This window comes from Dermochelys coriacea, chromosome 9 (genome assembly GCF_009764565.3).
Source record: "Dermochelys coriacea isolate rDerCor1 chromosome 9, rDerCor1.pri.v4, whole genome shotgun sequence".
NCBI classification, from domain to species: domain Eukaryota; kingdom Metazoa; phylum Chordata; order Testudines; family Dermochelyidae; genus Dermochelys; species Dermochelys coriacea.
This window is the reverse complement of record NC_050076.1, coordinates 61,932,270-61,958,514: the sequence shown is the minus strand read 5'-3', so window position 1 is coordinate 61,958,514 and position 26,245 is coordinate 61,932,270. Positions and strand designations below refer to the sequence as shown.

Genomic DNA, 26,245 nt, shown 5'->3' with positions numbered 1-26,245 from the left:
GTGGGCACTTCAGAAAACATGGGCCCAAATGACTGGCCCATGGTCACAGGGCAAGGCACCAGCAAGGCCAGGAATCCCACCCCAGGCACCTGTTCCAGGCCCCTTCATGATGGACCAGCCAGCCCTGCTCCCCAGCTCAGGGTGTCAGGCTGTAGCTCCTGGGATCCCCCTCCTGGACTGCGGCAGCCAGGGAAATGAAGGACATGCCCCTGGAAGCAGGTTTCTGGCTGCCTAGCCTCAGAGCTGGAGAAGGCTGATTAGATCTCTAAGCTGCCCGGCCTGGCCTGAGCTCCCTAGGGTGTTAAACTAAGGCTCTGTGTGGAGCCCCAGGCTGCTCCTTCAGCTAGCACATTTCAGGCAGCGGGAGTGGCCCTGCCTGCAAATGAGGGTGGCCTGCAGTCGGCTCTGGCTGCATGGCCCCTAGCATAGCCTGGCGACACCTGCCCTTAGGAGCCATGTTCCTGGCAGTCCCCGAGTGCTCTCTAGCCTGGGACAGGGGAGAGCAGCTGTACAGTCGTTGTCACCTTGGTCTCGCAGCGCGAGGTTAGGGAATCCAATAATGGTCCGTCTCCGCCGCAGCGTGGATTTGGGGTTCACCGCGGTCTCCGTGTTAAACAAGGAGTGCCGCGCACTCGCGTGCCTATCAAAGAGCTGTCCTGTAGCCAAAACAAACACACTGTACATGGCAGCAAGCAGGGGGCATAGAGAATGCCCGGCCCGGCCCTGGCCCAGCTATTCAGGCCACCTTCTCCCTGTGTTAGCTCCCCAACTCGCTTGCCTAAGGCTGCGTTGTACTAAAGTGAATTTGGCTCTTGGGGTTTATAACAAAGGGCTCTGCCCTTTCCCCCACATTGTTCCCGTTCCTGCGTGAGCACGAGGGCTCTATGCTGGAGCACGCAGGTAGCCGTGGGGCAAGGCCCAGGCAGGAAGGGGGTTCCAGGGTTTCTGAGTGGTATTTGGGAAGGTCCCAGGCATGGTTGGGGGTCACACTAGGAAACTGCAAGCACCAGCACAGCAACACAGATGGTGGGCTGCTGCCCTGCAGTCAGGCAGGCTGCAGGGCAGCACATGTGGCAAGGGGTGGGGACACTCACAGAACAAGGTGCGTGGTATTTACACGTGTGAGTGTGAGGCTGAGACAGGGTATAGCGTTTTGGGCATGTGCTTGGAACGCGTGCATCGCTCATGAGTGATATACTCCAGGGGAGTCCTATGGGTCACCCACATGCTGTCTGCCCACCCCCACTCTGCTTTCGCCAGGGAGTCCAGACAAGCCGCTCTACAGACCTGTCACTCAGCCAGAGAGTGTTTATGGGCATTATCTGGAGGTGCCCGACTCTCATGGGCCCCACTGCATGGCCTCGGGAGAGGAGTATGAAAACCCCCAGAGAGGCGCTGACAGGGCAGACACCAGGTCACAAGCCACAGGGCTAGAAACCAAGGTCTTGTCCCACTGGAAAGGGCACTGCTGGCTCCCTATGGCATAGAGCTCAGGTGTGTGTTGGCAAGCGGCCCTCACCCACGGTTTGGAGTATTGGACTTTGGGGCAAGCGCCCTCATCCCATCTCCCCAGGTGGCAAGCCAATGGCCATTTTATAATTGCCTGCTGGACAAAGGGGGCAGGTGGTCAGGCCAGCCCGATCTCTGCTCCGGAATCCGGCCCTGGTGGCCCAGGGCAGGCCCCACTGGGTGGGGGATGGTCACTCTTGGGCATGGCCAGGCAGTGCTGCCTGAGGGGGCTGTGGCTGCCAAGGGCCAGCAATGGCAGTGCCAGAGAAGCAGGTCACCTCTGTCGTGCAGCCGCATTTCTCTCCCCTACTCCCCTGGGCTGCTCGTGACTGCCCAGGCGGCTGAGGGGTCGATGCCAGGAACAGGTTGGTGCTCAGGGAGAGGGGCTGGTTAGCAGCGAGAGGCAGGCCTTTGGAGAGAGATGGTGCGATGGATGGGTGAATGACGCCTGGGGGGCCTCACACATGCTGCTGGGCAAGCCAGCCAGGGGGAATACAGAGACAACGGAGACGTGCTGATGGAGACACAATGTATTGGAAGCCACTGAAACCCATCCCCCTGCTTGGGGACTCTGGTGCTGGGCAGGAGGGCTCAGGGGCAGCCCACTGACAAACGGGCAGAGACGCTCGGCAGGTTCTCCCCACAAGAGGGGCTCTGGCCACACAGCTCAGAGGCCCCTGGGCTGGGCTGAGGGCCTGGCTCCAGGCGTCCAATGGGGTGTGAAGGGAGGAGTCGGGGCTGAGCAGGTTCCTCTGGGGCTCCGTGCAGGTCTTGTGCAGCTCCAGCCTGATCTCCAGCAGGGCCTTATGGCAGCCTGGACATTGCTAGGGAGGGGCAGGGGCCTCACCAGGCCAGCGGGAGGGTGCAGGGGTATGTGTCCTTCCAGCCAGCTGTGGGGCAGAGTGCTCACGCAGTGCCTGGGGAGGAGGGCATAGGGGGTGGGGGAGCTAGTTTTCTCCAGAAGCCAGGTAGTTTGGTGCTGCTGAAGGCCCCACGCTGATCAGAGCTGCTGCCCGCAGCCAGGGCCCTATAGCCTCATGTTCCTGCCGAACACACGAGTTCCCCTGCACGGATGGATGGGTCCCAAGCACTGGGAGAACCAAGGTGACAACAGAACACACCGACCGGTTAGCTCAGAGACACTCGTTAGATGATGCAGATGAGACTGGATTAACTTAATGATGTGGCTAGCAGGTCAAAAATGAAGGATGATGTTACGGGTGGTAAAATACATGGGCAAGAACAAAGCACAGAAATGCTGCCCTGCAAACTGCCTCCTGAGTGCTCCTCTCGGCCTGGCTACTGAACATGATCCTGGCCTCTTTATAACACATAGCACGTCTGGGCCAATAGCATCACTGCAGGCCACCCTTGCCTCCCTGGGCCTGGCTTTGCCTTCCCACATCGCTGCAGCTTAGCCCTGCCTCCCTGTGCCTGGCCCTGCCTCCCCACATCGCGGCATTTCGGCTTTACAGGACCTTTGCTCTTTCACTGGCAGTGGCATCACAGCGCCCGGGGCTCAAAGCCAGCCAGTGCTGTGCCCACAGCTGCCCCGTGCAGGCCGCAGAACCCAGCGCCGCTGCTGGGAGCTGACTGGAAAGATTTAACCCCTTGCCCCCCATGCTCCTACACACACTTCCCAGGGGGTCTGGAAGGGGCACAGTCCTACCAGAGACATTGATGGGGACAATGTTGGCTTGGATGGAGCAGGATTGGTGCCACCTCTTCTCCTCCACGGTGGGCAGAGGGAAGGCTCGGGTCCAGGCCGGCTGCTTGTCTGGGGTGGTGGGCAGGCTCAGGAATGGCTCTGGGGGCCTCACACCCAGTGTGGTGGTCTCATCCTCATTCACTCGCCGCGCCGCAGGCTGTCAGGGAACAAAGGAAATGGATTGAGACACCAGTGTCCTGGTGGGGTGATAACAAGTGTGGGGAAGGTGGGAAGGAAGGGACTGTGGGAGCGTGGGGGAGAAAGGGGGGCATGTGGGGAGTAGGAGTGACTGTGTGTGTGGGGAGGAATCTAAAGTTCAGAATGATGGACTGAGTGATAGCTTGATCAAAAACCTTGTAGGCAGGATTATCCTTCCCTCTTGTGCCACTCCCGACCCGCAGTCTCCAGCAATCCCAGCCCAGGGCCAGCTCTGCCAGTGACCCTCACTCCTGACCCACAGTCCCCAGCTACCCCATCCTGTCGCTCTCCCCTACCATCAGCTCTGCCGATGCCTCTCACTCCCGACTCACAACCCCCCCCTCCCCGCCCCACCTATTGCTCTGCAGTAACCTCTCTGGGTGAAGTCAGGCAGAGTTGATACCCTATGTCCCCGAGCCCATGGCTGCAGGAAGGCTGCTGAGACACAGTGCCTTGGGGGTCTCTCTGTACAGAGATGGACTCACCATAAACACGAACTCCAGGCGCTTGGCGGACAGGGGCCTGGGAGAGGGCTCAGGGGGCGCGTCCAGGGGCAGGTGGCTGGCGTTCCTGAAGGTCTGACCAGTGACTCTGGACTCTGAGTACTGCTCCTCATACTCCTCTGAAATACAAGCAGCCAGGGCATTTCCATAGTTGGCGGATTGGGATGCGCTGTGCCCTCTCCACCCCAGTGCTGAGCCAAAGGCTAGTGGGACATGCACTGGGCTTGTGCCAACAATGCACTCTCTGGCCCCTTGCACAGCAATTGGGCCCTGCTCTCTGCCCCTCCTCACACATGGGGAGAAGAGCCCAGAGGAGCTCCCAGCTGCTCCTGAGTGCTCCACAAGGTGCTGCCCAGCCTGGCTAGCTGGCAGCCCTGCTGCGGGCAAACCTCTGCTCGCTGCCTGTGCTGGACACCTCATCCTCCCATCCCCAGGCCTGTATTTGTGTCACCATTGGAGCTGTGTAGGGCAGGGCCTGGCCTAGTGCTGCCTGGCTTCCTGGCCCCAGGGCGCTGGACAGGTGCCTGCAGCGATGCAGATGGGAGCCACTGCTCCAGGTGCTCCCAGGTCTCTCTGGGGGCAGCGGTTGCTCCTGAGAATTGGTGGGCACAGCAGCCTTGTGCTGGCCTCGTGCAGCTGCACAGGGGGAGTGCCAGCGCCTGGACACAGCTTCTGGCCTCTGGGCACCAGCCCCATGTGGGTATTCCTCCTCAGCTAGTAAGCCACATGCTTTAGCAGGCAGAGGAACCAGAAAACTGCCCTGGCTGGAGGAAGCTGCTCTCCCTGGGACCTGTGTCTCTAACAGATCCACATGGCCCCACACCCTGCAGGAGGGTATGGAGAGTGTGGGGGAGGATAAGAGGAGGGAGCAGCTGATGCCAATCTCACAGGAGGACAGGGGAAGGGAGCACAGCAATGGGCCAGTCTGCTCTCTGCGGCCCCCTGCGTGCCAGGAGCTGCAGAAACAGCCTGCACCCCGCATCCCATGGGTGTGTCACGGCCCAAGAGCCAGCCCGGCAGCCCCAGCCCTCCCCTCGGTGCGGGGTACCTTGCAGCAAGCTCTGGAGATTGAACTGGGCCTCCTGGTGCAGCTCCTCCACGCAGGGCGACCTGCCCGCGGCCAGGAACACATTCACGGGCTGTTGCCATGGCAATTTGGAGTGGGGTGTTTTCTTGCTCTCCAGGTCCAAGTTAGAGGTGGCTGCAGAGAGGAGAGGAGGGGTGAGACACGGGCTGCAGCTCCCCAAACCCTCTCATCCCTCCCCAGCCAAGGGTGAGCTGCAAGCCCGGAGCCCAAGGCCCCGACGTGCACACCTGGAACACAGCCCTTCATCAAGGGCAAGTTACGCCTGGCAGTGGTGGTGTCAGTATTGTTATCCCCATACTAGGAGGGGGAAACTGAGGCAGAGAGGGGTTGGGACCTGCCCAAGGTCATATGATAAATGGATGATTCAGCTGGAAACAAAACCCTGGTGCCCTGAGTCACGGACCCTGGCTCCAGCCCACATCCCCTCCCTCCCTGCCCACCAACAAGCCTCTAACCCAATGCCTGAAGCAGCAGCATGGCCTGACACCAGGCACCAGACTATGAGCCAGAAAAGCTGGGTTCTGTTCCCAGCTCTGCCACTGCTCACTGGGTGCCTCAGTTTCCCCCTGTAGCATGGGGATTCGGGGCTGTCCTGGCTTTTCAAGGCACTTTGGGCTCTAGGGATGGACAATGCTGGCTGTTATTCTCCAGCCCCCTCCCAGAGTGCAGGGGTTGGGCCTCATGTCAACAGAAAAGAACCGTACACAATTTGAGGCAATCACACCAGCCAGGCACTGGCTATAATAAACAACGCACGTACGGACTCTCGCTAGCAAACAAACAGCTCCTCCCCCTCCGCCCCGACACCCCACTTTGACCCTACACCACAATGGTATTGGAGCTTGCTTTGGGTTTTCCTGCCCGCTTTTCACCCTGGCGCCACTAGATGGCACTAAATAGCAGCAGACCAAACTGCGGGCGCAATCTTTCCACCATGGGGAGGACAGCTACACAGTCCCTGAAATTCAACCACCACACAGTGAACAAACCAGCAGACAAAAGGGCACCATCGCAGTCCTCAGCAGGGATGACTACAGCAACAAGGCCAACCAACAACTCTCCAACACCGCCTGCCACAAAGAACTCAGAGACCCCACACCACAGTCCACCCAGGAATTTAAGGGGTATCATCGACTCCTTCCCCAAACAACTCCAAGAGAAACTCGACAACCTCATCCCCATGAACCTCATCCCAGAGACCTTCTACAGAAAAGGGACCCCAGGCAGACCCATCATATCTGGCCATGGAACCCTTGCAGAAGGAATATGGGGACTCATAGAACCATCCTCGGACCACACAAAGGGCTGGCTTCCTCCAGGACCAGGGTGGACAAAAATCAATTATTTTTTTAAAAAAATTTAAAAAATTGCATTTTTTTTTTTACTTAAATTGGATTTTTTTGATAAAATGCTTTTTGAGGAAAAAAACTATCTAAAGATAGTTTTAATTAAGATACACTATAGCTCAAAGATATCTCATCATGGAATGCATCCGATGAAGTGAGCTGTAGCTCACGAAAGCTTATGCTCTAATAAATTTGTTAGTCTCTAAGGTGCCACAAGTACTCCTTCTCATCATGGAATAGGGGTTATAAATTATAATTCTATAGTATGAGACAATATATTCATGTAACGTTTAAGAAAAGTTTTGTAAATGAGTTCCAGTAGTTCATGGATTAGGGAACCCATTTTATGAGGTTCCACAGGCTTCTGTATAGATTATTTAGGTTAATCTTTCTATCTACCCATGGGACTCTGTGCTCAGTCTAGAAGATACCATCAGAGATGCTTAGTTTTGCAGTTCTCAGACTGTGGATTTGTCTCCCCAGAGGTAACATGCTTGTTAACAGCAAAAATGTTTTTAAATAAATAAATAATATATAGAAGTGAGAAATAACAGACCTCAACTCTATTATGCCTCTGCAAATTTGTGTACACAAAGTCAATGCCTTACCTCTCTCTAAAAGTGCAAAGTTTCAAATAGTCCAATGAATAGAAGATTGTTGGGGGCGGAATAGATCTGGCCAAGGAAAAGAAGTCTGGAGATAAATGTGAGAAGCGAGGGACATATGCTTGTTTTGTTAAAATATTATATGTTTGCTGTTGAAGAAAATAATCCAGAATCCTTAACGTTGTTGTTTTAGTTAAATAAAACGATTTAAATGTCTGTCTTGTGATGTTCTCCTCCTAATACAGCATGGCAAGAAAATACTCCAAATATTAATGATTAACCTGTTGAATTGGAGATAGTTCATCTCCCAACGACTTCATAAATATCTGCTTCAATTACCTTTGGAAATGAAATAGCCAAACAATCATTCATTTTCTGATATAGCTGTAAAACTAATCTGAAAAGTTTTCAAAATAAATCACTGTTTAAAAATGTATAGTGTGTACCTTCTAAAAATGAAACCTACATCTATCTCTGAATTGTGAAGAATATGTATTAAGGCTATATATAACAACCAATAAGAATGCACTTTTATGTAGAAAACCGTGATTAAATCGAGTCTTCCTGACTAGTGATTTAAATCATGATTTAAATCAATTTGATTTAAATCAAATCCACCCTGTCCAGGACACAACTGGCTTCTTCCAGAAACTCTGCAACATTAATAACCTTCCTCAGAACACCATCCTCGCTACCATGCACGTCACCTCCCTATACACCAACAACCCTCACAATGACAGCATCACTGCCTGCCTCAACTATCTACAAGACAATAGACACCCCTCAGATACCACCCCCAAAACAGCACCAGACTCATCTATTTCATCCTCACCCATAACCATTTTACATTCAACAACAAACACTTTGTCCGAACCACGGGAACAGCCAACGGTACTAGGATGGCTCCCCAATAGGCCACGGTCTTCATGGGCCACCTTGAGGAAGAATGTATCTCCTGGACAAATGCACCACGAAACCTGAAATATATCAATGATATTTTCATGTTCTGGACAAAACATCTAAACTCCCTCATAGATTTCTACCACAACTTCAGCAACCACCATGCATCCATTAAACTCTCTCTGGAACACTCCCACACTAGCCTCAACTTCCTGGACACCACAGTCAGCTTCACCTATGCAACCCTACAGATATATACAAGAATCCCATAGATCACCACACTTATCCCACAGATCTGGTAACCACCCCAAACACATCAAGAAATCTTGTAGCTACAGCCTTGCACTCGGATACCACAGAATATGCTTGGAGGAGAAAGTCACAGATATACACCTTAACACACTTAAAATCGCCTTCACCAAACAAGGAGATGCCATCATGAGAAGATCGCATCATGGAATGGGCCACCCACATACCCAGAGAGAACCTTCAATACAGAAATAAAACCCCTTCTGACCAAACACCCCTAGTGGTCACCTACCACTCCTCACTGGAACCTAGCGGGGGTATCATTAAACAATTACAATCCATACTCGATGGGGACCCCATCCTGAAATAAATCTTTCCTGAACCCCCTCTTCTGGCTTTCAAACAACCCCCCAACCTTGCCAAGCTCATCATCAGTAGCAAGCTCCCCACAGTCCAGGACCCACCAACTCAAAGCCGCACCAAACCCTGTCAGAACAATAGATGCAAAACCTGAAGATGTAGCTCCACTGTTGCGATTATCATTTCCCACAATACCCCTTTCAAGATCCATAGGTCCTACCCATCCATGCCTGTCACAACATGTGGTGTACCTCAGCCAGTGCATTGAATGCCCCAAACAAAAACAACTGGGTGAGTGAAGCCAGACAATCACTGCGCTCTCGAATGAACTCACACAGACAAAAACACCCTATCACCCATGAGCCAACACGTTTCACAAAACAATCACTATATCACTCTCACACCTGTACAACACCTTCAAAAGACAAGCCTGGGAGCTTAAATTCATAACTAGACACTAAAAATGATAGACCCAACAGACACATTGGATTCATGGCTTATTACAACAACCAGATATCCGCCCACTAACAACTGTCTTTTTAATTTCTTATTTTTCTCCTCTCTGTTCCTTTCTTCCCTGTGTCTGCAGGGGTGTTTACAGGCCACTTCACCTTGAATGGTCCCTTGAAATATGTACTAACTACTTATGCTAAACAATGTGTTCTATCTTGTATTTAGCTGTGACACTCTGAATACATTTCCCATATATGAAGAAGAACTCGATGTAGCTCATGTTGTGTGCATGGCTGTTCCAAGCTGCTGTGCGCCGCCCCGAGGTGGGCGCATGTCCCTGGGACCCCGGCATGCTAGATATTCTCTGTAACAGTGCTGGTGCCCTGCCCTCTGCAGGGAGAGACTCCTGGAACTGGCTTCTCCCCAGGAAGTGGACAGGACCATGCACAGGGTGCTGGGCTGGCTAAGCACAGAGCTCTCTTTGCAGGGAAGCGGCTGGACAGAACGGGAAGCGGATTTCCTGCTGAGAATGTTTTCCTGCCAGTGTGATTAACACAGGGATGGCCTGGGGGGCGGGGGAGGAAGGGGCGGGGGGGGGGAAGGGCGTGAGAGCCCTGCCCAGCTGTCCCTGGGCTCAGTGAGCCCAAGTCACTGGCTATGCCTCTGACCCCAGTGGCCCAGACCCAGATGAGACTCATTGCTCACTTTGCTCCTGCTGGCCTGGGTGGCCCCCAGACAGTAGAACTCCGGTAAGAACAGTCAGCTCCCCAAGTGCTGTGCAATCCACAGGATCTGTGTACAAAACCCACCGCCCTGAGACACCAAGTACTCAGGAGCTGCAGGCAAGGGGAAAGCTCAGCCCCAGCTCCGCTTTCTGTGCTTGTGCCTTAAAACATGGACTCTTTTACAGCAGGAGAAATTGTTCATTAATCTTTCGTGCCAACCAGAATCTCCTCCACACCCTTAGGCCCAGTAAGTCCCAGCGCAGCCCAGCCCAAGCAGACCTTCCAGGGTTCTTGGGTCTGAAGAAGATCTACAAAACAAGCCAAGTTTGAAGCAAGTCAGTGGTGCAGCTGGAGAGGGCTAGAGCTTTGTGTGCCATTGGTTTGATCGATTAAAGAGGCAAGCAGGGCCGACAGGGCTCAGTGGTGCCACCCGCACCCTCAGGTCAGAGCAGGGACGGGAATGTCAGCCAGGGCACTCACATGCGACTGAATCCCACTACCCCCATGGGGAGGGCAAGCTCCCCCTTGATCCTCACTTGTCGGAGTCAGCAGAGTTGCCCAGGACTCTAGCCCCGCCCCACCCCAAGCACGGCTGGGGCTGGAGAGAGGGACCTTGGAAAGTGGCACCCGCTGGCACCAAGAACAGCCCCATCATCTGCCACCTTGGGGAACCTCTGCCAGAGGCCCCATCCTAACAGCATACCCCCAGGCCCCTCTGCCAGGCAGGCCAATGCCCCTCTGCACCCCCTGCTGCACACACTCAGGAACCTCTGCCAGGCAGCACAATGCCCCTCTGCAGGCACTGCCGGGCTCTTCTACCAGGTATGCCCAGGCCCCTTTGCCAGGCATCCATACCCCCCTCCTGCATCCTCTGCCAAGTAAACCCAGACCTGTCTGCACCCTGTGCCAGGTGTGCAGATCACAGCCTCTCTGCAAATGTGGCCCCTGACCTGGCACAACCCAGCACATCTCTCCAAGGCAGGTTCTGTGGGGACCACCCCAGCTCTGCAGTGTGAGGCTGCCCCATGGCTCCTGGGCCATCACATCTCTGTGCGCTCGCTCCGGGGAAGGGCGGGGGGGAAGAGGCGGGGGCTCTGCACTGACAGGAAGGGCGGGTATGAACACTGCCACACTCAGCCACTCAGCACACCTCTAGGTGGGTTCGTGTCACCTGCCTGAGTTACACCCCAGCTCAGCCGAGGCCCGCGGTGGCTGCTGGCTGCCCTGATCCCAGCCCGACTGCACAGAGACAGCCGAAGTGGAGTCCAACGCATTGAGCATGGGAGACCCATCCCCCACCCCACACGGGGAGCCCCTGTGGCTCAGGGCCTGCACTGGCCCCGTGTTCTGGGAGTGGTTGGATCCACAGCCAGACTTTGTGGCCAGTCTCTGTCTCCCAGCACCCTGACTTTGGGGGGGCTGGGGGCTGACACGTGTATCTGGGGGTCCCCTTCCCCCTCTCCCAGCCTGGTCCAAGGATGCTGAGTCCCTCAGCTGGGAGCTGCTCCTGGCCGCTCTCTTCCCGCTCTGCGTGGGCTCTGAGCTCTGCGGGGCAGAGGCACGGTGCCAGCTGTTGTGGGAGGGCTCCTGGCTCATTATCGCTGCAGGAAGCCCAGCACCAGGCTGCCATGCACAGCTCCCCTAATGACCACCCAGCCTCTTTACAGCCGCCATGCCACTGGCGCATTGAGCAACACGCCCTGCCCTGACGCTCACAGCCGCAAGCAGGGTCACAAGAGGCCACCTGGAAATGGCCTGGTCTGCACCCTGCCCAGCCCAGAGCAGGAGGAAAGGGTGTTGTTCCTACCCACAATGCACCGCACCCGGGCCAGGGCACAGAGCTGGCCTTGGGAGGCCTGAAGGGGAACTGGACAGTCTCCAAGGACCCTTCCTTTGCCCTTAGGTCTTCACCACACACACCTCCACACAATGTACCCCGCACACACGTACATGACAGGCCTGTCCTGAGACACGTGCACATGGAAATGCATGCACAGAACACACTTGCATGTACAAGTGCACACAGTACAAACACACACATTCACACAGAGGTATACACACACCCAGAGACATGTATTCACACACACACGGCATACACACACCCATTCACACAGATATATACACACCAAGACATGTATTTACACACGCAAATATACAGACACACAGGTATACATACGCATTCACAGAGGTATACACATGCATACATGGGTATACACACACACTCAGACACCCACTCACCCAAAGGTATATACACACATTCACACAGAGGTATGCACACACAGGTATGCACAAACACACACACATCCACGATTTGCATGTGTGTGTGTGTCTCCCACAAACGAGCCCCTTTGGCACAGCTCTGCTCACTAAGGCCTTGTCTATCCTAGGGCTGGCTGCCGTGGGATGCCCAAGGCGTGCAGGGCTCCTGACAGCAGCTCAGGGGAAGCTGAGTCTGGATGCCACACGCTGGTCTCACTTCCCCATGTAACCCACAAGAGCTAGGAGACAAGGGGGAAAAGAAGCCAAAGCTGCATTAGCAAGCCAGGGTCGCATACACAACTGAGGTGAGGGACGCTTGGGAGCCCCTGGCAGTCCCCTACAGCCCACACACAGCCCACGGCAGCAGGGCCCAGACATTTCCCCTCCCATTCCATGTCAAACCACTTAGCTGAGGGTAAAGCTGGGCATTTAACGAGTCATTGGCTATCCGGGCACTGCTCTGCTGCTGAGTTAACCAGGGCACTGTCGTCTTAATGGCACAGACACCCAAGTGAGCATTAAACAAACCAAACCAAAGCCATGCCCACCATGCTGCCCTGCCAGCCTCAGGCATGGGCCAGGAGAGAGCAGGGCAAGTCCAAGGCCAGCCGACGCAGAAAGCAGGCCCCACCTTTCATAGATTCATGGATATAGATAGATTCATAAATATTAAGGTCAGAAGGCACCATTATGATCATCTAGTCTGACCTCCTGCACAATGAATCTCACCCATCCACTCCTGCAATAAACCTCTCATCTATGTCTGAGCTATTGAAGTCCTCAAATCACGGTTTAAAGACGTCAAGGTGCAGAGAATCCTCCAGCAAGTGACCTGTGCCCCATTCTACAGAGGGAGGTGAAAAACCCCCAGGGCCTCTGCCAATTTGCCCTGGAGGAAAATTCCTTCCCAACCCCAAATATGGCGATCAGCTGAACCCTGAGCATGTGGGCAAGATTCACCAGCCAGATACCCAGGAAAGAATTCTCTGTAGTAACTCAGATCCCACCCCATCTAACATCCCATCACAGGCCATTGGGCCTATTTACCATGAATAGTTAAAGATCAATTAATTGCCAAAATCATATTATCCCATCATACCATCTCCTCCATAAACTTATCAAGTTTAATCTTGAAGCCAGATAGTTCTTTTGCCCCCACTGCTTCCCTTGGAAGGCTGCTCCAGAACTTCACTCCTCTGATGGTTAGAAACCTTCATCTAATTTCAAGTCTAAACTTCCCGATGGCCAGTTTATATCCATTTGTTCTTGTGTCCACATTGGTACTGAGCTTAAATAATTCCTCTCCCTCTCCGGTATTTATCCCTCCGATATATTTATAGAGAGCAATCATATCTCCCTTTAACCTTCTTTTGGTTAGGCTAAACAAGCCAAGCTCCTTGAGTCTCCTTTCATAAGACAGGTTTTCCATTCCTCAGATCATCCTAGTAGCCCTTCTCTGTACCTGTTCCAGTTTGAATTCATCCTTCTTAAACATGGGAGACCAGAACTGCACACAGTATTCCAGATGAGGTCTCACCAGTGCCTTGTATAAGGGTACTAACACCTCCTTATCTCTACTGGAAATACCTCGCCTGATGCATCCCAAGACCGTATCAGCTTTTTTCATGGCCATATCACATTGGCGGCTCATAGTCATCCTGTGGTCAACCAATACTCCAAGGTCCTTCTCCTCCTCCGTTACTTCTAATTGATGCGTCCCCAGCTTAGAACTAAAATTCTTGTTATTAATCCTTAATGCATGACCTTACACTTCTAACTATTAAATTTCATCCTCTTACTATTACTCCAGTTTACAAGGTCATCCAGATCCTCCTGTATGATATCCCGATCCTTCTCTAAATTGGCAATACCTCCCAGCTTTGCATCATCCGCAAACTTTATTAGCACACTCCCACTTTTTGTGCCGAGGTCAGTAATAAAAAGATTAAACAAGATTGGTCCCAAAACCAATCCCTGAGGAACTCCATTAGTAACCTCCCTCCAGTCTGACCGTTCACCTTTCAGTACCACCCGCGGTAGTCTCCCTTTTAACCAATTCCTTATCCACCTTTCAATTTTCATATTGATCCCCATCTTTTCCAATTTAACTAACAATTCCCTATGTGGCACTATATCAAACACCTTACTGAAATCTAGGTAAATTAGATCCACTGCATTTCCTTTGTCTAAAAAAATCTGTTACTTTCTCAAAGAACGACAGGTTTCAGAGTAGCAGTCGTGTTAGTCTGTATCCGCAAAAAGAAAAGGAGTACTTGTGGCACCTTAGAGACTAACAAATTTATTTGAGCATAAGCTTTCATGAGCTACAGCTCACTTCATCAGATGCATTCAGTGGAAAATACAGTGGGGAGATTTATATACACAGAGAACATGAAACAATGGGTGTTACCATACACACTGTAAGGAGAGTGATCAGGTAAGGTGAACTATTACCAGCAGGAGAGCGGGAGGGGGGGCAATCTTTTGTAGTGATAATCAAGGTGGGCCATTTCCGGCAGTTGAGAAGAACATCTGAGGAACAGCAGGGGGAGGGAGGGAGGAATAAACATGGGGAAATAGTTTTACTTTATGTAATGACCCATCCACTCCCAGTCTTTATTCAAATCTAAGTTAATTGTATCCAGTTTGCAAATTAATTCCAATTCAGCAGTCTCTCATTGGAGTCTGTTTTTGAAGTTTTTCGGTTGAAGAATTGCCACTTTTAGGTCTGTAATCGAGTGACCAAAGAGACTGAAGTGTTCTCCAACTGGTTTTTGAACGTTATAATTCTTGACGTCTGATTTGTGTCCATTGATTCTTTTACGTACAGACTGTCCAGTCTGGCCATTCTTCAACCAAAAAGTGGCAATTCTTCAACCAAAAAACTTCAAAATCAAACTCCAATGAGAGACTGCTGAATTGGAATTAATTTGCAAACTGGATACAATTAACTTAGGTTTGAATAAAGACTGGAAGTGGATGGGTCATTACACAAAGTAAAACTATTTCCCCATGTTTATTCCTCCCCCTCCCCCCGCTGTTCCTCAGATGCTCTTGTCAACAGCTGGAAATGGCCCACCTTTATTATCACTAAAAAAGGTTCCCCCCCATCTCCTGCTATTAATAGCTCACCTTACCTGATCACTCTCCTCACAGTGTGTATGGTAACACCCATTGTTTCATGTTCTCTGTGTATATAAATCTCCCCACTATTTTCCACTGAATGCAACCGATGAAGTGAGCTGTAGCTCACGAAAGCTTATGCTCAAATAAATTTGTTAGTCTCTAAGGTGCCACAAGTCCTTCCTCCTTTTCTTTTCTCAAAGAAGGAGATCAGGTTGGTTTGGCATGATGTACCTTTTGTAAAACCACGTTGTATTTTATCCCATTTACCATTGATCTCAATGTCCTTAACTACTTTCTCCTTCAAAATTTTTGTCAAGACCTTGCATAATATAGATGTCAAACTAATAGGCCTGTGGTTACCCGAATCACTTTTTTTCCCTTTCTTAAAAATAGGAATTATGTTAGCAATTCTCCAGTCATACGGTACAACACTTGAGCTTACAGATTCATTAAAAATTCTTGCTAATTGGCTTGCAATTTCATGTGCCAATTCCTTTAATATTCTTGGATGAAGACTGTCTGGGCCCCCTGATTTAGTTCCATTAAGCTGTTTGAGTTTCGCTTCTACCTCATGATATCTACCTCCATATCCGCATTCCCATTTGTCATGCTACCATTATCCCTAAGATCCTCATTAGCGTTATGAAAGACTGAGGCCAAGTATTTGTTTAGATATTGGGCCATGCCTAGATTATACTTAACCTCCACTCCAGCCTCAGGGTTTAGCGGTCCCACTTATTCTTTCTTTGTTTTCTTCTTATTTATATGGCTATAGAACCTTTTACTATTGGTTTTAATTCCCTTTGCAAGGTCCAACTCTATTTGACTTTTAGCCTTTCTCACTTTATCCCTACATGTTCTTACCTCAATAAGGTAGATTTCCTTGCTGATCCCTCCCATCTTCCACTCCCTGTAGGCTTTCTGCTTTTTCTTAATCACCTCTCTGAGATGCTTGCTCATCCAGCTTGGTCTACTACTCCTGCCTATGAGTTTTTTCCCCTTTCTTGGGATGCAGGCTTCTGATAGCTTCTGCAGCTTTCACTTGAAGTAATCCCAAGCCTCCTCTGCCTTTAGATCCATAAGTTCTTCAGTCCAATCCACTTCCCTAACTAATTTCCTTAATTTTTGAAAGTCAGCCCTTTTGAAATCAAAAACCCTAGTCGCAGATTTATTTTTGTTAATCCTTCCATTCAGTTTGAATTGAATTAGCTCATGATCACTTGAACCAAGGTGGTCACCTACAACCATTTCTTCTATGAGGTCCTCACTATTCACCAAAACCAAATCTAAAATGGCATCCCCTCTAGTCAGTTCAGCAACTACTTGATGAAGGAATCCATCAGCTATCGCACCTAGGAAAATCTGAGTTCTATTATTATTACTAGCACTTGTCCTCCAGTCTATATCTGGGAAGTTAAAGTCTCCCATGATCACGCAGTTCCCATTAGTATTAACTTCATTAAAAACATTAAAGAGGGCTCTATCCATAGCCAAATTAGATCTCGGTGGTCTATAGCACACCCCAAGCACTATCCCAGGGGAGGCTCTAGTTTTCTTCCCCAATGTGATTTTTGCCCAGATGGACTCGGTCTTATCCATTCCATCACCTCTTATTTCTTTATATTCTACCTCATCATTGATATATATTGCTACTCCACCACCTTTACCTTTATTTCTGTCTTTCCTAAACAGCACATACCCTTCAATAGCTGTAGTCCAGTCATGACTACTATTTCACCATGTTTCTGTTATCACTATAATATCTGGTTTCAGAGTAGCAGCCGTGTTAGTCTGTATTCACAAAAAGAAAAGGAGTACTTGTGGCACCTTGGAGACTAACAAATTTATATGAGCATAAGCTTACGTGAGCTACAGCTCACTTCACTTCCTGCACCAGTAGCTCTAGTTCCTCCATTTTGTTACCGAGGCTCTTCGCACTGGGGTACAAACATCTTAATTTTTGCTGTTTGGCCTCGCTCACATTCTTTACCCAATTAGGCACGGACATTCTACAGCCAGTATGACCTATTAGATTGGTATCCACACTGCCCTTCCTCCTTATGTCCATTCTCCTACCCATGGCTGTATCCTTTCTTACTTTGTTTTCTTCCTTCTCAGTGCTAAAATCCGGCATGGAGATTACCTGGACATCTCCCAACCATCTCCCTCAAATTCCTAGTTTAAAGCTCTCTTAATCAGTTGTGCCAGCCTCCATCCTAGAAGTCTATTTCCTTCCCTACTCACATGAAGTCCATCCTAAGAAAACTGTCCTCTGTCCATGAATGCCTTCTAGTGGTCATACATCCCAAAGCCCTCCTTATAGAACCACTGCCTGAGCCATCTGTTGATAGTCATAATCTTGTCACACCTTTGTTGCCCTTTTCTAGGAACAGGCAGAATCCCACTGAAGATCACCTGAGCCTCCATTTCCTTAAGCGTCTTCCCCAGCCTGGCATAGTCTCCCTTGATACGTTCCAGCAAGAATCTACCGGTATCATTTGTTCCCACATGAAGGACAATCAGTGGATTCTTTCCCGCTCCCTTTAGGATCCTTTTCAACCTCAGGTCCACATCCCATATCTTAGCACCTGGAAGACAGCACATCCTTCTATTCTCTGGATCAGCTCTGGTTACAGGCCTGTCTATTCTTCTCAGTAAGGAGTCCCCGATCACGTAGACCTGCCTGTTCCTGGTGACGATGCGATTCTCCGGTCTATCCCAGTTCCCTCTGGCTGCAAATTCTTTCCATTCCTATTCTCCCTTGTAATCCTCTTCAACCCATCCTGTATCCTCCTGGGGCTCATATTTGGTGTAGTCTCCATTGACTCTTCCCCTTTGCCTACAGGACTTTCAGTTGTGGTGTGGCAGAATGTAAACGATGGGCCCAAACACAAACGCCAGAACTGTGCACACTTGATTTCTGAGTTAAATCCAAACACTGGGCCAGGCTCACTATTTCCAGAATGAGCCAAAACAAAAGTCCACATCCACTGCCCCACTGCACCCTGGTTTCTGATCAGTTCAGCAGCATGACCACCTCTCACGATCTTATCACATGGCTCGCAGGATTTGGTATTTAATGAAAGCCACAGCTCCGGGAGTCCTGTGATTAGGTGAGAATCTCAGTTGCACTAAGAAGGGTATGTTTCTAGCGCTCTGGCTGCACAGAACCCCATTCGGGTCTGACACCGGAAGGCCAATACAAAAACCCAGCCTTGATTATTGTTAAAATCTCCTGACTTTTAAGCCAATCTTGGGAGCTGGGGGCCCTGACTTGTGGTTTTTGCACACTTGGGGTTGGCAATTCTGAGCCCATCTCCAAGCAATACTTAGCAGCTCCCAAGCCAGCTCTGCTGCCATGTGGAGGGAGCCTACAGGGGCCAGACACATGCAGACTGGCCTGGGTAAGGGGTAGCAGGTGCTTTTGGTAAAATAGGAAGTGCCAGGAAACTGCCCCAAACCGCAGCACCCTTGGAAACCCGAAATTCCTGCGTTTATTCCCCCACCCCCTTCCCTTCTTATGTTCCATTGTCATGAGCCTCTGCACCTCTGGGAGCCAGTTCCCTCCCCAGGGACAGTCCTGCCTCTCCCCCATCCCAAAGGTATCAGGCTTTCCGAAATCCCCATCCAACGCAGAGCGTCCTCGTGGTAAAGCAGGGGTGGGCTGCAGTGAAGAGAAAGGGAGCGCTGTCTGGGGGCTGCTGGACACAGCCACATCTGCGGGGCTCACTGGCTGTCCAGCTCCCAGCCTGCAATAGGGATACAGCAGTCCCAGGTGCGCCTGTTCCCTGTCCTACCAGCCACCCACACCTTGCTGAGCAGGAGCAAGGAGTCTGAAAAACTACCCAAGAAGAGCGTCCCAGAGGGGCTGATCCTGTGAGTGCTGAGCACCCTCAGCTCCCACTGATGTCAATGGGAGTTGGGGGTGCTCAGACCCCCATCGGAGAGTTATTTGCACATCACAGGATCAGGCCTGCCTGTTTGCAGAGTCTGGTTCAGCACCTGACCTGGGTCCTTCTCCAAACCTAGGCCCAGGTCCTGCATCGCTCCTAGCCAGTGTCCCAGAGATGGCAGTGGGAGGTTTGGGTGCACATGGAATGCAGGATCGGGCCCCGGGTCACTCAGTGCCAGTGCAGGAAACCCCTTCCCAGCAGAAAGCAGAGCTCCTACCACTAACCCTTCCCCTGAAACATGCTGCTCAACCGTGACAACAGCCAGAGAACTCTGCAGTGAGCCACATGGCAGCCAAGCTCACATGAGTTACTGACTGTAGGGATGCGGTGCTGGCAGGGGCCATGAGAACAGTGTCCCAGGGGACAGAGCAAGTCCCCAACCCACTGCCAAGGACTCTGCAGTAGCGCTAGAAGGATGCAGGCCTGACACAGCAGGGAGATGGGAACACCCCAAGTGGCTTCTAAAGCAAGCCTGAAGGAGGACAGATGGTCTCACTTTTCCCTGTGGCCTCGGCAGACCCAGCCGGGCCCAGTCACTAACCCAGCCCACCCCAGCTCCCACCCTGCGGGTATTTTCCAGACTCCCTGACCCGAAACCAATCTGTTCAGATGCAGCCACCTGACTGCAAGCAGAATTAGGCAGTTTACTGCTTTGTGCTGCCTGTGGGGGAGCCCTTCCTCGCCCCACACACCTGACCCTAATTAGTGCCAATGACAATGGGGAAGAGAGCCTGCCAGTCCTATTCACAGACTGACAGTGCACCCTCAGCAGGCCTCAGAGTGAGGTGCAGAATTACAGCCTCACTCCAATGAGGTCATCATGTCACTGTCCCCACGGATGACAGGCAGCCGCCTCTGGGGTGGAACGCAACAGCTGGGTAAGGGCACACCCCATGGAAGGGTTCTGGAGAGGAAATGAGGAAAAGCAATTCCACAAGTGGCTGCTGTGGGACAGAACTCATTTGTGGGAGGCAGTTCCAGAGAATGGCTACTAGTGCTATTGTACGGCCCAGGCCCTGCTCCACCAGGGCTTCTGGACACTGAGATGGGGATAAAACCCAATCGGCCCAACCCTGCTCTGTCAGTCTCAGAACCCCCTCCTCCACATTCCCCCTGCTAATTCCCTTCACCCAGAGCCACAACCTGCAGCAACCATCCTTTGACCCGACTAGTCTAGACAGGGCACGGTTCCTCCACAGCCTGGCCACCCTGTTTCTAGACAGCAATGTGAGGAACCGCCTCCCAGACTCCTTTGCTGGGAGAGAGAGTGGCACCTTGAGCTGCTGGCCTGGGCATGGTTTTCACAAAAGTGCTATTCTCTTGACTGCAGGGACACCCAGGCCTGGTCAAGGACAGGGACAGACACACATACAGGGACACTGAAAGACAGAGACACCTAAGACACAAGGACACATCCAGAGAGAGGGACAAATACACACACACACACACAGGGACACACCTAAGACAGGACACACAGACAGGGACAGGGACAGGGACAAAAACACCCAGAAACAGATGCACAGAACCATACATCCATACAGGTGCACGGGCACACCCTGACACACAGACCCACAGGTTGCACTGATATGTATGGTTCATCCTCCCCCAGTGGTCCCAAAGCATTTGACATCACTAACACCCGCCTCAGCTCCCACTGGAGTTGGGGGTGTAAGGGGGACTGGGCTGACACTGGGAGCAAGTGCAGGCCCATCATGGGTCATTTCTGTTACATATGCAGGTGCTTCAGCTGGGCTATATTCCTGCTCCCCGGGGGCACAGGACCCACAGCAGGGTGGGAGCATGTCCTCAAAGCACTGCCACACCAGCACTGGGCACAATGGACATGAGAATCAGCATCAGAAGCTCTGTGCTCCAGAGACCATCCAGATTGCCCCAGGCCTTCCTCCCCTTGTCCCCACCAGGCTACCCCCTCCCTCGGGGTTTTGCTGAGCCATGGAGTTTGTACAAAACTTGGGATCAAAAAGCAACATGCCATCTCCTGTGCTTAGCTACTGCCACAATTCATGTTCCCATGACGACGGCATTTAGCAGACGACTTTTTATTCTTTAAATAATTTGACTCGTTTCCATATCAACAGAGAGATAGGTGCACATGTAGGTGTACGTGTGTGTGCTTGCATGTGTGCACATGCATGTGTAAGTGCATGCACATGCATGTGTGTGTGTGCATGTAGACATGTGTCTGCATGTATCAGTATGCATGCACACATGTGTGCGAAACACATGGAGCAGAATGGCCTTTCCCCAGCCGGGATGTGTCCATGAGACCCACGCGGGGGAGCGAGTTCTCTTGCCACAGGTGTACTGGGCTGCCCTGCAGAGCAGAGTTGGGTGACCCGGATTTCGTGTCATGAGTGTTTGGCCAGGGGCAGCGTGGAAAGGGCAGAACGTGCTCTGTATAGTTCAATATGGGCCCCCTGCATTTCTGCCAGGAACGTGGTTTCTCACAGGACACATAGAGACCTTATGCCTTACACAGTGAGCTATTGGCTCTGGGCAGCATGCGAGGCTGCCCTCTCCGCACTGTGGCGAGAGGACAAGAGGTGTGGAGGCACCAACTAACAGGAAATCCCTTCCGCTCATGGGGCAGAGGGCTGGTGAGCAGGGTGGAGGGAGCAGGGCTGAGCCTCTGCCAGGGACGGCTCCTGGGACGGTGTCAAGGTATCCATGGAGTAACGCGCTGGGGCCAGAACCACTCTTGGCAAGGGCGTAGCCCTGCAAACATCCGCTTGGGGCAAAACCTGCCTGCTGGCGACGATGGAAACTGCTGACACATCTGAGACCAAACCCCATTAACTTGCTCCTGCACTGCCAGGCGGCCCTCTGGCGCCTGCTCCTGCACTAACTGCCCTCCCCCCCTTTGCGCCCACTCCTCCGCTCCCTGCCCGCCCGCCCTCTCCCCCGGTGCCCACTCCTGCACTCCCTGTCTGCCCCATAACACCTGATCTTGCATCCCCTAACCGGCCCCATAGCCTGTCACTTCAGTGGGAAAGCTAGTGCCCACAGAATGCAGGGTCAGGTGCCAGGGAGCAGGAAGTTTCTGTGAAAGTACTTGGTAGGCATTTTCCTTCTTTGGTCAGTGCCAGCTGGTGGGGTCCCACCCTGGGAACTGAACCATCTCAGGATGAGGAAGAGGAGATTCATGGAGCATTGGCCACAGGTTTGTGAGGAGCGGTGTGTGTCTGTGCAGTGCTGCTCCCAGTGACGGAGTGAAGCAGCAGTAGGGCTGCCATGTTCTCCCGCTGGGCCAGCAGCATGGCTGGGTGCGTGTGAAGCTGCTGCAGTGCAGAGGGGGATTAAACCATTTGGGAGGCAGGTTGCAGCCCACAGGCAGGTGAACAATGGCTCCTGGTGGGTCAGGGGGAAAGAGCTGCAGGTACTTTGTGAGGGGACGCGCTATAGCCCCATGGCATGCTGGCTGCTGTGTGCGCAGCACTAACATGGACCTGGCCCTGATTGTGCTAGCCGTGCACTGGTGAGCGTGTACGTGCTCCCTGCCTCTGCCGGACAGATCACACCTGGGCACATGTCTCTACCCGTCAGCGAGTGCCCCAGCAGCACGTCGAGAGCATGGGCCCAGCTGCCCTGCTTGCTAGCTTAACCATATAGCTACCATCACTCTAAATGCCACTGCCTCCAGCTTTCCCAGGTTGCCCGGCAGCAGTGGTGTTGAGCCCTGCCTGCTGCTCTTTGGCATGCCCCAGTGGTCACTGTGCAAGGCAAATCCCTGCAACCAGCCCCTCTGGGGGATCTGTGGATGGCTCTCCTGCTTAACCCGCCCTGTTGGGCTCCACCCAAGTCATCCCTTGTGGTTCAGGTCATGCTCAAGGCTGAGCATGGGAAATGCTGTTTGACGTGACTGGTTTGCTTCAGTATCACAACAGAAACCCCACCCTCTAGGAGCCTGAAGAGCGGGTTTAATTCTAGCAATTGGGACACAGAATGGGGTGCAGTCCAGGGTTGCGGCCCTGGCACCTGTGGCAGCTTCGAGAGGGGTGGTGGCAGCAGCATCGAATGCCATCCTGGGGACAGAGAGCCCATGCCTCTGCCTCTCTTCCCAGTCGGCACAGACTAGCCGAAGCCTGGCTCCCTGCAATCTGAACACAGATGGAAGTGTTGTCTTACATTCCCCCAGTGACACAGCATTACTTACAGGTTTCAGAGTAGCAGCCGTGTTAGTCTGTATTCGCAAAAAGAAAAGGAGTACTTGTGGCACCTTAGAGACTAACAAATTTTTTTTCCACTCTATACGGCTAAATTCAGTGCCTTGTTAGTCTCTAAGGTGCCACAAGTACTCCTTTAGCATTACTTACAGTTTTCTCCAGCAAAGCTAGGCAAGCAGGGTGTTCCAAAAAAACACCCCCTGGGCAGGGGTAGCAGAGAGCGTGCTGAGGTTGAAGCAGGGGGCTGGGAGCTCACATGGAACAAAGGGAGAGCAATGGCATTCCTGGCCCAAGGCACCCCCCAGGCTGGCAACGCCCAGTCATTCTGCACTAAGCTCTCTGCAGCTAGGCACACTGATGACCCAGGCTGACCACAGGGAGCCTAAATCAGTGACGCTGACCACAGGGAGCCTAAATCAGTGACACTGGACTATAGGCCGGGAACCAGCATTTACCAGTGCCCAGACACAGGACCGTATTCCAGAAACGAACCCCTCATTGGCTGAGAGCAGCAGCCTGGCATTGCTTGAACCCGCAGAGCTCCCTGCCAGCTGGCAGGGGTATCCACCTCCCATGCCCTCTTGGGACCCTTCAAACACCTAGACACAAACAAGGCAGCTGCAGCCACCACAGCTGGGATGTGAAAGCAACCACCCTCCGCCACAGGGAGCAGGGTGTGAGAGTGCTAGGTATATTGCTTACGTGTCCACTGGCCCCTGATGCTGCTCAGTCCTGAACTCGCTGCGAGCTCTAGTTGCTCTGGAGCAGGGGCGGCAAGTGCTGCAGGGCAGTGGGCTCCCTCCAGCCCCACCCTCAACCTGATCCAACCGACCAATTCTGGTCATGTGTGCAAACCGCAGTGCTGAGCCACGGCCCTTCTTGTGCAAGGAGAAGGGGGAAGTGGGGCGCTGCACAGGATGCAGGGAGGCATCTGACAGCTGCAGCGTTAGCAAAACAGGCTTGCAACTGTCTCCTTAGCCCCACCCTGCTGACCCCATCCTTGGAAGCAGGACAGGGCTCAGGGCTGTCTCCCACTGTGGACGCAGCTCCCATCCATTCCTCTGTTTGGATTCGGACGGCCCCCCTCGCTCTGCAGGGTGTGACAATTAGAAGGGGCAGCGCAGCTGGAGATAGGGCAGGAGGTGCTGAAATGCCACAGCCAGCAGCCATTTCCTATTTCCTACCTCCAAAGGGTGCATCCAACATGGGAGAATTTGAATACAGACTGCAGACTGGAATTGATCACAGAACTAAAAGTTAACGGTAACTTAGGTACAAGTGACCATGGTATGATCACATTTATAATGTGTAAACAGAATAAATTCCAGACCAGTGATACATATAGTCGGTGCTTTAAAAGGGACAATTTCACAAAGCTGAAAACAATTATAAGACAAGTCAACTGCGAGGAAGAAGTTAATCAGAAAAATGTGAATGATAATTCGGAATTGTTTAAGAATACTTTACTATACGTCCAAAAAGCCACAATCCCACAATTTGAGAAGTTTTCCATATTGGTTAAAAAAATTGATCTGGTTTAGACAGAAAGTGAAAACAGCATAGAAACTGTATATAAACAAAAGGAAGAAAGGGAAAATTGATAGTAATGAACAGCAGTCAGAAGCTAGGAAATGTAGAAAATCGATGAGGGAAGCAAAGGGCCACAAGGAGAAATCTATGGCCAGCAGAATTAATGATAAGAAGAAGAAGGGCTTTTTTAAAAAATATATTAGGAACAAAAACAATCCTAACAATAGAAATGGCAGAATTATCAATAATAATGCAGAAAAGGCAGAAATGTTTAGTAAATATCTCTGTTCTGTTTCAGAGTAGCAGCCATGTTAGTCTGTATCCGCAAAAAGAAAAGGAGTACTTGTGACACCTTAGAGATTAACAAATTTATTTGAGCATAAACTTTCGTGAGCTACAGCTCACTTCATCGGATGCATGTAGTGGAAAATACAGTGGGGAGATTTTATATACACAGAGTACACACAAGTACTCCTTTTCTTTTTATCTCTGTTCTGTATTTGGGAATAAAAACAGATGATGTAGTCATCGATGATAAACACCCTTTCCACTCCACTAGTATCTCTGCAGGGTGTTAAACAGCAGATACTAAAGTTAGATATTTGTAAATGGGCAGGTCCAAAAAACTTGCATCCAAGAGTTTTAAAAGAGCTGGCTGATGAGCTCTCTGGGCATTGATTTTCAATAAGTCTCAGAATACTAATGAAGTTCCAGAAGACTATAAGAAAGCTAATATTGAACCAATATTTTAAAAGAGTAAATGGGATGACCAGGGTAATTATAGGTCTGCCAATCTGATATAAATCCCAGGCAAATAATAGAATAGCTGACATGAGACTTGATTAATAAAGACATAAAGGAGGAGAATATAATTAATGCCAATCAAAATGGATTTATGGAAAATAGATCCTTTCAAACTAACTTGATTTTTTTTTATGAGAATACATGTTTGGTTGATAAAGGAAATGGTGTTGATGTAATATACCTAGACTTCTTTAAGGCATTTGACTTGGTACCAAAAGACATTTTAATTAAAAAACTAGAATATAAAATTACCAAGACACACATTAAATGGATTAAAACTTGGCTAACTGATAGGTCTCCAAATGTAACTGTAGACAGGGAATCATCATCAGATGGCTATATTTCCAGTGGGGTCCTTCAGGAATTGGTTCTAGGCCCTAAACTTTTAAACATTTTTATCAATGACCTGGAAGAAACATAAAATCATCACTGATGAAGTTTGCAGACGACACAAAAATTGGAAGAGTGGTAAATAACAAAGAGGACAGGTCACTGATACAGAGCAATCTAGATCACTTGGTAAGCTAGGCACAAGCAACAATATGTATTTTACTGTGGCTAAATGTAAATGCACAGCTTTAGGAACAAGGTATGTCAGCCTTATTTCCAGGATGGGGGACGCTATCCTGGGAAGCAGTGACTGAAAAAGATTTGGGAGTCATGGTGGACAATCAGCTGAACATGAGCTCCCAATATGATGTTGTGACCAAAAGAGCCAATGAGATCCTGGGATGCATAAACGGGAA

The 26,245-nt window shown here is 51.1% G+C and overlaps 1 protein-coding gene across 5 annotated transcripts in view; it reads right to left on the bottom strand.

Annotated features, from left to right (window-relative positions):
- Positions 1 to 26,245, bottom strand: part of NHSL2 (NHS like 2) — a 157,570-nt gene that overhangs the window by 17,847 nt on the left and 113,478 nt on the right. For 4 of the 5 annotated variants that reach the window (XM_043492088.1, XM_038416911.2, XM_038416912.2 and 1 more), the window contains exons 2-5: positions 4,967 to 5,119; positions 3,901 to 4,037; positions 3,179 to 3,374; positions 525 to 656 (exon numbers count right to left, since the gene is read on the bottom strand). In XM_043492088.1, the coding sequence (XP_043348023.1) occupies positions 525 to 656; positions 3,179 to 3,374; positions 3,901 to 4,037; positions 4,967 to 5,119 (618 nt within the window). The remainder of the gene's footprint in view (positions 1 to 524; positions 657 to 3,178; positions 3,375 to 3,900; positions 4,038 to 4,966; positions 5,120 to 26,245) is intronic. The other variant, XM_038416913.2, reaches the window with a different exon arrangement.